Source organism: Podarcis vaucheri (genome assembly GCF_965113315.1).
Source record: "Podarcis vaucheri genome assembly, chromosome: 6".
Lineage (NCBI taxonomy): Eukaryota > Metazoa > Chordata > Lepidosauria > Squamata > Lacertidae > Podarcis > Podarcis vaucheri.
In genome coordinates this window covers 24,756,630-24,771,243 of record NC_138764.1, presented here as the reverse complement: position 1 = coordinate 24,771,243, position 14,614 = coordinate 24,756,630, and the positions used below count along the sequence as shown (strand labels likewise).

General features: G+C 40.5%; 1 protein-coding gene across 6 annotated transcripts in view; it reads right to left on the bottom strand.

Annotated features, from left to right (window-relative positions):
* The window catches only part of NEK7 (NIMA related kinase 7), an 84,195-nt gene that overhangs the window by 45,531 nt on the left and 24,050 nt on the right, over positions 1-14,614 (bottom strand). For all 6 annotated transcript variants that reach the window (XM_082225569.1, XM_082225564.1, XM_082225568.1 and 3 more), the window contains one exon: positions 9,650-9,790. In XM_082225569.1, the coding sequence (XP_082081695.1) occupies positions 9,650-9,790 (141 nt within the window). The remainder of the gene's footprint in view (positions 1-9,649; positions 9,791-14,614) is intronic.

Genomic DNA, 14,614 nt, shown 5'->3' with positions numbered 1-14,614 from the left:
TCCAAAAAAAAATGCCCTAACTATGTTGAATACACACGGCACACGGCCAGGGAAAGCAAAAACAAACAGCTTTGGCAACAGATGTTAACCAAGGAATCAGGATGCTGCATAAATCTCACAGGACAAATATATTTTAACCAGCCAAATTGCTAAGAGAAGCGGAAAGACGAACTTTAGCAGGAACACACCCCAGGATTCTCACACCTCTGTGCATTGCAAATGCTGAGATGATAGAAAGCAAACTCTCTGTGCTGCAAGTTATGATTCAGGAAGGAGACTGAGTGGCAAAGCAGAACGATAGCAAGATAAGTCACATGAATGGAATGTTATGACGAAAAAAAAATAGCATCTGACTAATAGAGTGGGGAAGGAAGGTCTAGCACTGTATAGTCAGTTTTGACTAAATATTGAAAAGCAAGCTGGTGTTGATGGAAAACACAGAAGCAAAAGTTTACGACTTGGGGTTTAGAACATGCCTGGCAAAAGAGAAATGTTGCAGCCCTCAGCTGCTATAAGTCTCAGAGCCAGAATGAAAAACACACTCTCTTGCTTAGATCACCTTGGCATTAAAATCCCAAGACTTGGCGCGTGTGATTAGCTTCCAAGAATCTGATTGCCTTTGGGAAAACACAGCAGGCATGTTCATGTTTTTTTTTAAACTTACCAGACAAAAACCTCAACCCACCAGGTACTTCAGTTTCCTATTTGCCCTGTCCCCACCACTCATCGTGGTGAGACACCAACATCTGATCCCTGCTGTATCACACTGAAGGGGACAAGTTACGTTCTTGTAGACCCTTCCCTTCCTGGACACTGTGGTCAGTTTGAGTGGTAAGCAATAACGTCTAAATGTCCCCAATGTTAAACTCAGAAACAGAAGCATCTATCTGCGGAAAACAGCACCCATGAGGGATTTTTATTTTTTTGCAGGAAAATGGCATGGGTTACCTCAACCCTGCACCATGATCCCAAATGGCACCTCCAATTGCTTTTTGTTAAAAAGAGACATGCCAGATCTCAATTATTCTAATAAAAAAAACCCTGAAGTGAAATGTATAGTTTGATCCCAAACCCAGAAATAAATTAGGAAGAAAGGTCCTATATAAGGGAGAAAAGCAATGTCTAGGAGTACAGCCTAAAAAATTAAGCAAGTTGACTAAGTAAAACCGGACAGCTATGGAAATTTACCTTAAAATGTGCAGCGTTAATATACAATATTTTACAATATTTCAGAAATACTGACTCACCGATTGTCATCTTACAGTTCTTTGTTTTAACACCTAGATCTTATGTTGCGCATATTGCATCCTAGATTTTATGAAAGACTGACAGCAAAGTATTCTTTGTATCAACATTTGTAACTTAAGTCTCCCACCTCAAAAGCTATGGCAATGGCTTCTGATGTTCATAAGAGCCTTGTTGGAGAAACAACAGAAATTATTTGGACGACACATATAATGATTTGTCCAGCTGCAAGTATTTAAGCAGCCGAGCGCTTGTTTTACTAGGTTATTGGCTAATTCACAAGATTACTGAGGAGGTCATTATTGGGTTAGAAGCTTGCATTGCACTAATGGATACTGCACTCTTGTGATAAAATAGCTCTGCACACAACTGCTGGTTGGTAACAGAGAGCCGCACTTTGCACAAGCATGCTACCATATTATGAAATAGTTTTATGCATTACTCTAGTTGCCTAGGGTGATGGAAAGGAGGTGTGCTGAAGGCATTTCTGTCAACCCAATGCAGTTGTTCCTCGAACTACAAGGGTTTTATGCTCTGAGATCTTCACATGAAGGGTGGTATACAAATTTAATTAACAACCACTACCACCACATCAACAATTATTGTCAGGAGCTGCTGGATCTGTGTGACACGCATCTATGTGGTAAACCACTAAATTACACACGGTAGAATGACTCCAGCCTCCGAGGTAGGCCATTGGATCTTTCTGGGCAGGAACGAACAAACAGGATTTCCTGTTCCTGCTGAGCCTTGATTGAGCAACATGGTCTTCCTTAGCTCTGGCATGTTCCTGTATGCTTGCTCTTCATTTGTGCTCTTCTAGACTTGCTCTTCAGTCCTGACTTTTAACTTGTCCAACAGCTTCTGGGTTCTGTCTCAGACTGCTACTCATGGCTAGCACTCGCAGGGTCCTCTCCTCTCTCCTCTCAAGTTACATAATATACCAGTAGTTCATTTTAAGTTCGCCAGAAGCAGCTTAGTCATGCTGGCCACATGACCCGGAAAAACTGTCTGTGGACAAACATCGGCTCCCTCAGCCAGTAAAGCGAGATGAGCGCCGCAACCCCAGAGTCATTCACGACTGGACTTAATGGTCAGGGGTCCCTATAAGTTCATAGGGGATTCAAAAGAAGTTTTCAATACAGAGGAGTGGAGTTGCTGTTTCAGGGGGGAAAGTGAAAATCCCCCCCCTCTCTGTGTGTAGACAAGCTGTACTACACAAATAAAAGCTTCACTGAACTGTAACTACACTATGCCAAATTTAATGTTTTGAACAACACACCATTAGCAAAGTGAGCAACTATGTTCCCACAGGGTACATAAAACAATTTGATATCTAAAATGGGGGGGGGGGGTTGCTACTATAAAGCAGAAAACTGAAAATTATCCCAAAACAGAGTCATCAAGGGATGCTGTTTACCACAGCTTACATACATTTTTTCAAGAGAATCTGAAATTATGTCCCTGTGGCCTATGTGCGACTGATCCATATCAAAGTCAAGTCCATGCTTCTCTTGAGATCATTTTTTCTTGTTACATTTAAGTTTTGTGGTGGACATGATCTTTGCCAAATCTTTCCCCAGTAAGAAATGGTTATATAGTCTTAAGTGCAGGAGAAGGAACAGTACTAAAATGATCACATAGTGGGAGGGGGGGTGGAATAAGAAGTTATTTTATAAAGGACATTCTTTCAAGTTTGTCCAAGCAACACACAGCACCTGGTACTGATTAAATTGATTGCCTTAGGGAGAATTCCAGAAGCCCAGAGTACTATTTAAGAGTTGGTCTTTGTTTGTGTTTTACTATGGAAGAGCCCATTAACACAGTATTAATAAGGTCGGGTTCCCCATTTCCCCTGAACAATCCCCAACTATCGCAGCCTAGCAAATTTATGACGAATACATCCATTCTGGTTGGCTAATCAACAACTAGAAGCAAAGAAACTTCCATGCTAATGGAAGATATTCGTTGTTTATTTATACAGAACAATTTATTTTTTCCCTCAAAGGAAGACAATAATATTGGTGGGGTGGTGACATTAAATAGCCTTAAACTGGGTGTTGTACTATTCAATACCTGATTTTTTCTTCCACAAGAGGTTTTGTAATCATTAGTACCCTTAAAACAAACTTGTACAGTGGTACCTCGGTTTAAGAACTTAATTCGTTCTTGAGGTCTGTTCTTAACCTGAAACTGTTCTTAACCTGAAGCACCACTTTAGCTAATAGGGGCCTCTCGCTGCCGCTGCACCACCGCTGCACAACTTCTGTTCTCATCCTGAAGCAAAGTTCTTAGCCCGAGGTAATATTTCTGGGTTAGCGGAGTCTGTAACCTGAAGTGCCTGTAACCTGAAGCGTATGTATTCCGAGGTACCACTGTATATTCCACTTAGCATGCACACTTAATGTTTCCCCAAAGCTGCAGACATACATATCATGACTTAATAAGATAACATATGAACAAACCTCTTTGCAGTCCACCTGCAGCCACATCACTCCTTCTTTCACATGAATAAAACAAGGCAGGAAATATTCGGTTACAGTGGTGCCTCGCAAGATGAAAAGAATCCGTTCTGTGATTCTCTTCGTCTAGCGGTTTTTTCGTCTTGCGAAGCAAGCCCATTGACGAATTAGCGGATTAGCGCTATTAGCGGCTTTTAGCGGCTTATCTGCTGATCGGATCAGCTGATAAGCGGCTTAGCGGCTTAGAAAAAGGGGGGGGAGGAAAAAAAACCAGCAGGAACTCGCAAGACATTGTCGTCTTGCGAAGCAAGCCCATAGGAAATTTGTTTTGCGAAGCACCTCCAAAACGGAAAACTCTTTCGTCTAGCGAGTTTTCTGTCTTGCGAGGCATTCGTCTTGCGGGGCACCACTGTACCTACAATTTCCCATTGCATCCAAATTGGGAAACCATGGTTAATGGCTTTGGAACAATCCCAGGATATCGGCCAGATTCAAACCATGGTTTCATATCCTGACATGTTCCAAATTCATTTTCTATTATAGACAATTTGGGAAAGTAAGGTTAACAATAGTTAACGGAATATTTCCTGGCTTGTTTGCTTACTCACCCAAAGGAAGAAGCCAAAAGGCTATGTGCAGGGTACAAGGCTTGTTCATATCTCAGTTGATTAAGCTGATATATAGTCATCCAGACATGACCAAATAGCCATGTACTAACAACAAGGATGTTTTACATTTTACATTTCTCAAGACGTGTTACCAATCTATGAACGCTGATGAATTACAAGTTTAACATTTCTTTTGGTACCTGTACATTGCAGGGGGAAAACTGCAAATATAATAGCTTCTGCATCCAACAAAACTCTAAGACTAAATCATTTCAAGGGCATTTGTAATGACTAAGCTAATACCCAATCTTTGTCATTTTAATAGCTGAAAACAACTGTTAAATGATTTGAAAGCACCTAACAAAAAATCAAGGCAATCTTACTGTTCTGTTCAGAAGTCCATGTACTTGCATATACTACACAATGCTTAAAGCTTACCGACAAATACTTCTAAAAGAACCTTGAAATCAATTTCCCACTCTAACTACAAAGTGTTAGAATCCCAAAAGGTTCATTTAAAAAAAACTTGGAGTGAAAGGGTTTCAGAAATCTTCCACAGCTACATGGGACTTTTTAAAAAGTGTGTTTCATTTATTTTCATTTTTTAAAAAAATATGATTTAGGGAGGGAAATCTAGTATTTTTCCTGGATAGAAAAACAGACAAAGACTTTCCTCACAAAAGAGGAAGGCTTATAACCAGGCTCCCTCAACCTTGACTCTCCAGATATTTTGAGACTACAATTCCCATCATCCCTGACCACTGGTCCTGCTAGCTAGGAACCATGGGAGTTGTAGGCCAAAAACATCTGGAGGGCTGAGGTTGAGGAAGCCTAGCTTATACAGAGGAATGAATTAATTTGCACAAAAGAAGTATTTTCAGTGTGAGACCAGGGTAAAGCCTGAGGAACGGGGACATGTTGTTAGACTGGAAAAGGGTTGGTATCCATTTAGGTAAGAGGCATGGAGGAGATTACGTATTAGTTTGCAGAATGTAGGGAATCTGAATTACAAGTGCTGTTTTCTGGATTGGAATATTTAAATCTTTTGTAGACTGCAAAGCTAAACATGGTCTAAACTTTGTAAAATGTTTAAAAAGCTAAAAATCCTGCTCTTCATTCAGCACCAAAATGACATCAACACTGGCACCAAACAAGCCTCTTGGGAGCTACAGCCCAATGCGAAGAAGGCTTTCAGAGCTTCCCAAATCCTCCCCACATACCCCGCTGCTACACATAGAACTTATAAAAAGAGAAACAAAAGATCTTTCTTAAACCAGGAACATGTTTGCCAGTCATTACTGGTCATGTTCTCTGGGGCTGAAGGGAGCTGTAATCCAGAAACATCTGGAGGGCCACAGGTTTCCCAGCCATGCTCTAGTCTAGCACATCCAAGGAACCCAGACACATCTTCAAATTTTGGGACTTGCTCATTACACAGCCAGCCATCAAGTCAGACCTAATCCATTGAATTCATGTGCATCTATCTACTGCACCAGCAGTTCATTGGCAAACGCAGCACAGCTTTCTATCTGGAAAATGTGAAGAAATTGTGGCAATAGGCTAAAGATAGAAGAGATATATTAAAGGAGGTCAGGTGGCGGTTTACATGTTGCAGGTGGGGCGATGATCCTTAGAGGTGGTGCTAAAGCTGGGAGCAGTAATGGGATTAAGATGAAGAACCAAGCAGAAAGATGGACTAGCCCTCTTAAAAAAGTCTCCCCACATTAAATTCTCATTTCTGAATTTATTCGGCATTTATTTCTCTCAGTCCAACAACTAGACTTTTGAAGTCTATAAAATAAGTCAGTTAATTCAAAAGGATGCTTCTTTTGAAACACTCCAGCTACAAGCTTTTTTCCCTGCAAAATGTAATACTGCTCTTAAGACCATTGGTGTTTGATCTCAGAGAGCAAATAGACTTTTTTATTCAGAATGTATGAACAGCACTCCGATCTTTGAAAAAGTAGTCTCTTTTGAATCATAGAACTAAATGTTTTCAATATAGCGTATTTAAGAAACTACAACCTGCAGAACCATAAAGAGCTTTGGCAAAACAAACAAATAGAATTCCCTACAAATGCAAAAGCAATAAAATGATTACCAACCAGGAAAGTAAAACGGCCATAGTTTTTTTATAGCATAAAATAGAACTTTCTTCCTTAAGATTAATTAGTTCTAATTTAATCCTGAAGAAGCAATTCGCTGACAACGCACAATGAATAATTAATCCATGTGCCAGATAAAAAGAATCCTTTTATGATCTTCTAACACAAGGTATTAAGAGTTGAAATGAAAGGGGAAATTCATGGAACTACTTAGGGCACAAAATGCAATGGAGCTTCTGGAAAGAATTCTAGCAAAACATTTCACCCTAACTCCCATGTAGACCAGGCTAGCCAGAAGTTCCATAATTGCATGCATTCTTAAAATAACAACAACAACAAAATAGTTACTGTTGCTGGGCAATTCAAAAACCTATTAAATTCTCAAGTTTAAAAATAGTACAGTAACAAACACACACACAAACTACAGTCTTCATTTAGATACACTTCTTTTGACATTTATGCTGCAATTTAACACTATCCTGCTTCCTTCTCTGCTGACCCTCGCACCCTCTGGCATTTCCATATAATAAAAGAGCTTATATTCTGCTAGGTAACTTTTTTAAAGATGGACGCTTTGAAACATTAACATGGCCAAAAAAAGTTTAGGAATCCGAATTACTTTAATGCCCCACAGACTTCCAGGCAGAAAGCATGCTAGCAAGTAATATAATGTAAATTTTGAAATGTCGTTGTTAAATAAAAGACAGCATTTAATCCTAATCATAATTGGCCCTGTAAAGTATTTAGGATGGGGTGCAAGAGCCACTCCACCCAAATTTCATTAAGATACACGACAGTGTGGGAGCGAGCATCACAAGCTAGCCCTGGGTGCCTTATAACAGGGTGGATTTGCACAGGACAGCAGAAGGGCTAGGAAATGACTCACTAATAGATACGAGTCGGGACTTTCCACTGTTGTGAAGGCACTTTTCAAAAGTTACTCATTGTAACACAGTGCATAGGACTTGGAGAGAGAAATAACCCGCAGAAAAAATGAAGCAATACTTGCAACACTTTAACATCAAGAAAAACAATCCAATCTAACAAGGAAAACCTTGCAAGGAGACCTTGCAGCAACAACACAGACAAGAGAGAACCCCTTCATTGCTGCACTCACAGGAAGTCTGGAGAGTGCAGGAAGGGGCTTGCTAGACCTTCTTATGCTCACATAAGGTCAATGTCTTCCATTCAAGTGAAGAAACTAGTGTCTTATTGCCCTAGAACAGCCTTGCCCTAAACTTCAGGTGTCCTGCATTACAACTTACAACTTACATCAACCACAGCTAGCATGGCCAACAGTGGGGATTGCAGTTCTAACCATCTGGGGGGAATCAGACCGGCGAAATCTGTTCAAGAGGGTCCCATACTGTAGACTGTGCATAGATAATACTCTGCAAAGAAGAGCCTGTTATTTTATAATGGCCTTGGAACATTTGGCACAGTAGGGTTTCTGACTAGAGTCAATGGACTGGCTTTACTTTTAAAAAAATGTTGAACATCTCTTTTGAATGCATCTCTTTAACATTTGTACTTCTTTTTAATGCATTTCGCTAATACAAGCTAGCAGTTCAAAATCTTCTGCTCTGGAATGAAGCTCATTCTTTTAAAAACGGCACACAGAGATTGCAGTTAGAGGCAGTGAACACATGCACAGCCCTTAAAACCTGGCACCTTAAACTTACGGCTTCACAATGCTACATGAAGAAGACAGAGGTGGTGCTATTGTATTCAGGGTTAGAAAAGCATTCAGAAATCCTTAGGTGGCAGTGGCAGAAGCAGTACAGCCAGCCTTGTCATCCTATTTTTTTAAGGCTCAAATCTGAAACATTTTTTGATGTCTAAAGTTCGTTGCACAATAATCAGAGAGCCAAAATATTTTGAATCCTATGTCTATTGCAAAAATGTTAGATCTTTCTTCCATTTACCCATTGCATAGCATCATAGCCTCCTACACTGCAGGTTTCGAAGGATATCTTTGAAGGATATCTGGTGAAGACAGCAGCCGCAGTGCAGCAATCCATGCTAGGCGGCCTAGAGTCACCATTTATATTTCCCACAATGCCCTGGAGTGACCCCGGGGCCATTGTGGATAATTTAAATAGTGCCTCAGCAGCCTCAGGAAAGGTGTCAGTGCAGCTATAAGCCCTGAAAGAATCCTGATACCACAAGTGCCTGCAGGTGCCACATGCTGATGCTAGGCTTCTTCAAGGCAAAAACTGCCACAAAAGTTGTGGCTGATGAATGGGAGGTACAGGTACCATCAGCCAAAGGCAGCACTTGGGAGCAAGCGAAGGCTGCTAGGCCCTGGTTCAGGAGGGACAGGTTGATGCTGTTGGGGTAAAAAATACATGTGACTCCTGATTTGCTGACATCATAAATGCTGTGGCTTTGATTGTCCAAGAAGAGCACATGAGAAAACGGAAGCCCACTCTGCTGAGACAACCTCTGGAATTGAGAGACTTTGCTGCCTGGGTAGATCTCTAAAAGTCCTGTGTGAACTGGTCCCTGCTCTCAGTTTGGACCACCTTCACCTGGCCTGAGAGCACAGGATGCAGAATGACTCCAGCTATGAAAGTTGCTGCTACCTAGAGAGCATCCGAGTGGGGGTTGTTGTTGCTGTTGCTGGGGGTCAAAATTTAGTTTTGCAGGTGCGTAAGTTATGTTCTTGTATTTTTATTGCTAGATCTTATTAAGAGTTGTTATCAGTGGATTGTACAATTTTATTGTACTTTTATTAATATGAGAGTAGCCAATTTCTTATGTGATTATTTATATTTTGTTATGACTTGTGAATTATGTAATCGTTTTGATGTTGTGATCTGCTTTGACCATAGTTTACTATGGAAAAGTAGTATATAAATAAACAATTGTGATTATTTGTTTCATAAAACGGTATTTCAGCAATTTAGAATTTATCAAAGGTTCTAAAACAATGCTAACTCCAATTGTTTTAGAATCAGCAGTGGACTTAGTGATAAGAGGCAGAATGAAAATGAAAACATAAGGATTCACAAAAGGGGGGCAGAGAAGTCAAAGGGGATATGATGTCTGTATTTTGTTTTTTGTTGTTGTTACGGTTTGTGAAATGGAAAATGCAAAAATAAAGTAACCCCCCCCCCACAAAGGTTCTAAAATAATGGTCACCTATTGACATATATAAAACAACATTAAGCAGCCTTACCAAAAGCAGTAGCTAAGTTTCTCATTGCATTGCTCAAGACATCCTTACCTGCACTTTTTTTAAAGCTACTGGCACACCGTCCAACAAACATGTGGCTCTGTAAACTTCACTAAACTGTCCACGGCCAATCTTCTTTTCTATTCGGAAGTTTGCTAAAGTATTGTAGCCCATGTCAGGTCGTAAGGCTTTCTGCAGTCAAAGATACAAGAAAACATAAGGTATACTTTACATACTGGAGGAGTATGTGCAATCATACTTTCCCCCCTCCCAACAGCCAGTTGCTTATACCATTAGCTTTAAGAACATGAATGTGAGATTGGCTGCACCAAGTATAGAGGCTTTAAAAAGGCAAGTATGTGTGCACTGGCAGAAATAAGCAGTACTCAGCCACAGTGTTCGAAAAACTATATGGGTGTATTTGTTCTGAGTTTCCTAATGTTTGCTTTGGAACTGCCTAGGTTCCTAACCCTGGAAAGTCAGTATGCATCCAGTCTGGAATGGATTCTAAGTTACTGGTTTTAAAAAACGAGAACTAACCCTTTCCTAGCTACACCACATCACCAAGTGTCTGTGTGTCAATACTGCACTGTAACTGGTTGGCAGTTTTCTTCTAGACTCAACCCAAGGTCCTGACTTTGAACTTCAAACCCTTGAATGGTTTTAGGTTCCAATCCTCCCAAAATGTTCCTAACCAATACCTTCAAGATTAGGTAGGTGCACCAGATAGGTACTCAGAAGAAGGCTTTTTCAGCTCTGGTACCTAGAATTTGTTATAGTCTGTCAAGAGAGATTGATACTGTTCCCACACAGTCTGTTTTCAGGTGAGGACTGAGGACAGTTTTATTTGTGGGGCTTTTAAAATCACGGTTTTATCTGCCTTCATATTAAACTGTTGTTTCTATTGTTTACTTTCTGGGTCACGTTCTAATTAGGTTTTATGTAAAGGTACCTTGTGTACTTTTTGTAAAAAGGAATATAAATGAATATTAATATTTACACACAAATGCAATTGACAAAAATAAATGAAAATTACATCCAACCTTATACATGCTTACTTAGATATACATCCCAGTGAGTTCAGTGGGGCCTATCTCCAGGTAAGTGGGCATAGGATTGCAGACAAGAGTTCCTGTCAGTGGCACTTACACCTACAGTCCTCCCCCTACTGTAGACATGTCCTCTGACAAGTCAGACTAGGGTGATCAGTTGTGATCAATAACACTGTTTCTTCCCATTTCACCTGATATCGTAAGTATTCCTTTTAAGGATTCAGGTCTGGTCCTCATATTGTTAAAATATACATGTATAGTTGTGGATTTTCAAGAGAAACATGATCATGTATTGGCTTCTGAGTGTCAGCCAATTTAACATTGTCTACATAGTTCCTAGGCGTAAGTGGATATTCTATCCAAGAGGTATGAGAAAACTTCCTAGATCCAGTACAGATAAGGAGATAATAATAATAATAATAATAATAATAATAATAATAATAATAATAATATAATTTATTATTTGCACCCCGCCCATCTGGCTAGGCCTCCCCAGCCACTCTGGGCGGCTTCCATAGAAACCAAAAATACAGTAAAATATCACAGATTAAAAACTTCCCTGAACAGGGCTGCCTTAAGATGTCTTCTAAATGTCAGGTAGTTGTTTATCTCTTTGACATCTGATAGGAGGGCATTCCACAGGGCGGGCGCCACTACCGAGAAGGCCCTCTGCCTGGTTCCCTGTAGCTTTGCTTCTCGCAATGAGGGAACCGCCAGAAGGCCCTCGGCGCTGGACCTCAGCGTCCGGGCAGAACGATGGGGGTGGAGACGCTCCTTCAGGTATACTGGGCCGAGGCCGAAAAGGATGGGAAACCCAGGCCAAATTACTTCTGAAAATTGTCGCTGAAGAAGATGGATTAGTACTGGCCTGGAATCAGAGCAAGTTCTGTCTGCATTGAAGGCATGCACAAATGCATCCTGCAATGTTATCTGTGACCAACGCTTTATCTACTACTGAGAGATGGAAACTGAGCAACCGTTAATAGATTGCTTTAGAGATCTGGAAATTGATGCAGAAATGCAGAGTTCTAAGATCCACAGTTCTTGATTATATTTAACTGTTTGTATTCTGAAGCTGGATATGCTCCATTTGATGTAGAATATATACTTGTAACTGGCTTCTCCTGTTTTTGGAGGAGACAGCAAAGATTATAAGAGAGAAAACTGAGAGTCAGTGATACTCCAGGTTGTTCTCTGTTCTGTATCCCGAGCATTTTATATTTCAAAGTTTTGCATACCCTTATGACATGCAGCATCCAAACAAAAACAGTAACAAAATGAAGGACGGCGACAATTTTGTCATTTTGTGCCCTTGCATTTCAATTTAAAAGCAAAAACAGCAGCAATTCTAAATGCTGTAAGTACTCAATTAGTCTTCTTTGAACTGCAGCGGGTGTTAGAAATGATTCTAGGGCTTTTGCCTCCCTGGTGCTCAGTTACACAATCAAAAATAAATTATTGTTCCTTAGAAGCACCTACATCCAAATACGTTGTTGCTTCGATAGTGATGGTATTGCAGCAATTCAGCTATGTATATTCAAAGTGAAGCCTATGCAGATTTAATGAGGTTATCTGCAGCATTTAGAGTAAAAACAGAGAAACTTGGTGGAGTTCTCTCTTATTATTCAAATGTTCACGTTGCAGAGAACCAGGAAGTGGCTTCATTAAGCTACGGGGTTTTGTGGTTGTTTAACCAGCTTATATTTCAAAATTTGAATTGGGAATTGCATCCTCTGTCTGCACAGTAACTTGACAAACATTAGCGTGAACTACTAAGGCAGTGTGACAACCGCATGCTGAGAGCAAAGTCTCACTAATGTGTTTTGGCATGCAGGTTTGTAATCACACATTTACATATGCAATGACCTACATTTGCATGTCAGATCACACACTGTCTGGCTTTATTAAGACTGGGCACCTCCCTGTGTTTGGCGGCCAGAGTGGCGAGAGCGGGCCAGAGGGCGGTGTTTTTTTGGCAGTTGAGGGATGAACTGCCACCGAGGATTAGACTGATATGGCCTGAGCATTAGACACTTCATTAGAGGTAATCTGTTTAACAGTGGGCAGTGTATGTAAACTTCACAGCCCATTTGCAGCACCTCCCCCCCTGCCTCCCCAGCCCCAATGGCCTTTCTTCAAAGGGCAGTGTGGCTGACTGACAGCTTGTCTCATCTGCTCCCTTGTCTTGTCATACAATTTAGACGTGGAGACCTGACATGAGAAGGAACATAGCTGCACATCTCCCAACTATCACCCGGGCCTCCCTCCCAGCCACTATGCAATTTGGGAAAGCAATAAACTCATGCATAATGGGAGCATCAGTTGGTCAGAGAACATATTACATACATTTTGGTAAAGATCACACTGCATCTTAGACCAGCACATTAAAAAGAAAAGGAGTGGCAACAACTTCTATATCTCAGCTGGGGTGTTGCTTTTGGCATAACATAATCCATCTATTGAGCTAGATTATCAAGGCCCTAACCATTCTCTCCCATGTTCTGGGCAGACCCAGTGCTGGCTCTCTGCAAACCATAGTTTGCAGATCAGAAGGCAGTCACAGGAACATGCTTTGGATTATTTATTTTATTTTGTTGTTTATAAAACATATATCCCTCACCTTCCATCAAAGGAGCCCAGGGCAGCAACATGTCAATGCAAAAATAATGCAATTAAAACTTCTAAAACAGTTCAAAACTAAAATCACCTACTCACAAAGCTATTAATTTCAGTGTTCAAATTATTTCAGGATTGGACACCTACACCAATGTGAATTATGGTTAATGCTAGCCTGGGTGGGTTCCCTTGTAACCAGACCAAGAAACAAGGGTGTTTAGAAATCCTGGTTAAGACAGTACCTTCAACTGGTATTTTGGTATCCTCAAAGTGAAGATGTGCACATACAAACACAGTGTGTGGACGTACATCAGACAGTCATGACTGGCCAAAAATAAGGGCACATCATCTTTGAACACATACATCTCCCCATCACACTTTTTAGTGTATGGGCGACAAACCACTGGTATATAGCAGCTGAACATGACTACCACCTGAGGTGTAAATAGGCTCAAATTCCAAAGCAACAGCTGTGCTGAAATCTGTGAATGTTAACAACTTCCCCACTCCCCGTTTGTAACTTAAAACTTGTTATGTATCAGAAAAACATTTCATTCTTTTAATTAGACTGTTTTTGCTGCTGTCCCGACACTCCGCTGAAAAACAGGGTTACACAAACTCATTCTTGGTATGCTTTTCGAAATCCAAGAAGAAACTTTGTTCTGCTACTGTTTCTTCGTTTACTTCTGAATACATAATTTGCACTGACACAATTATGATTTAGCAAACTGCATTCTCTCTCAGGTCACTATTTGATATTAGCATTCCCATGGAGATACACAAAAAGATTATATGATACAGAAATTTGAGTTGTACTGGCACATCTGCGCTTCAAATTTTAAGGGACGTTCTTACAGAGCTGTCCACCAACTAACTCCTAAAGCTCCTACTGGTGGCCTCTCTACCAATCTCAGTCACCGCCAAAGGGTTACCCAAGAACCATATTGCCCTGAGGGGACAAGATAGAGCATCACAGAGAGGAGTTCTAGCTTCATGACTTCTGTCTGAGATAAATTGGTCCTCCCTCAACAACTGCCACCACAGGGTTTTTCAAAATCCAGCTTACCTTCAGGGTAAAGAAGAGAAATGTAGTTCTGAAAAAGGTTTTTTGTATTGTTGTTGAAGCTAGCCAATGCTTATTGCGTTACTGTTTCTATAAGAACTGATTCGTGATTCACCTAAAACGTAGTATACAGTTACAAACAAAAAACAAACAAACTGGAGTCCAAGTTGCAACAGTAAAAAAAAATGGAAAGGAAAAAAATCCATAGCACCATTCTAGGGCTACAGTATGTAATGGAAATGAATAGAATAACATTGGCAAAATGTAAGTCAGAGTAAGTTCTCT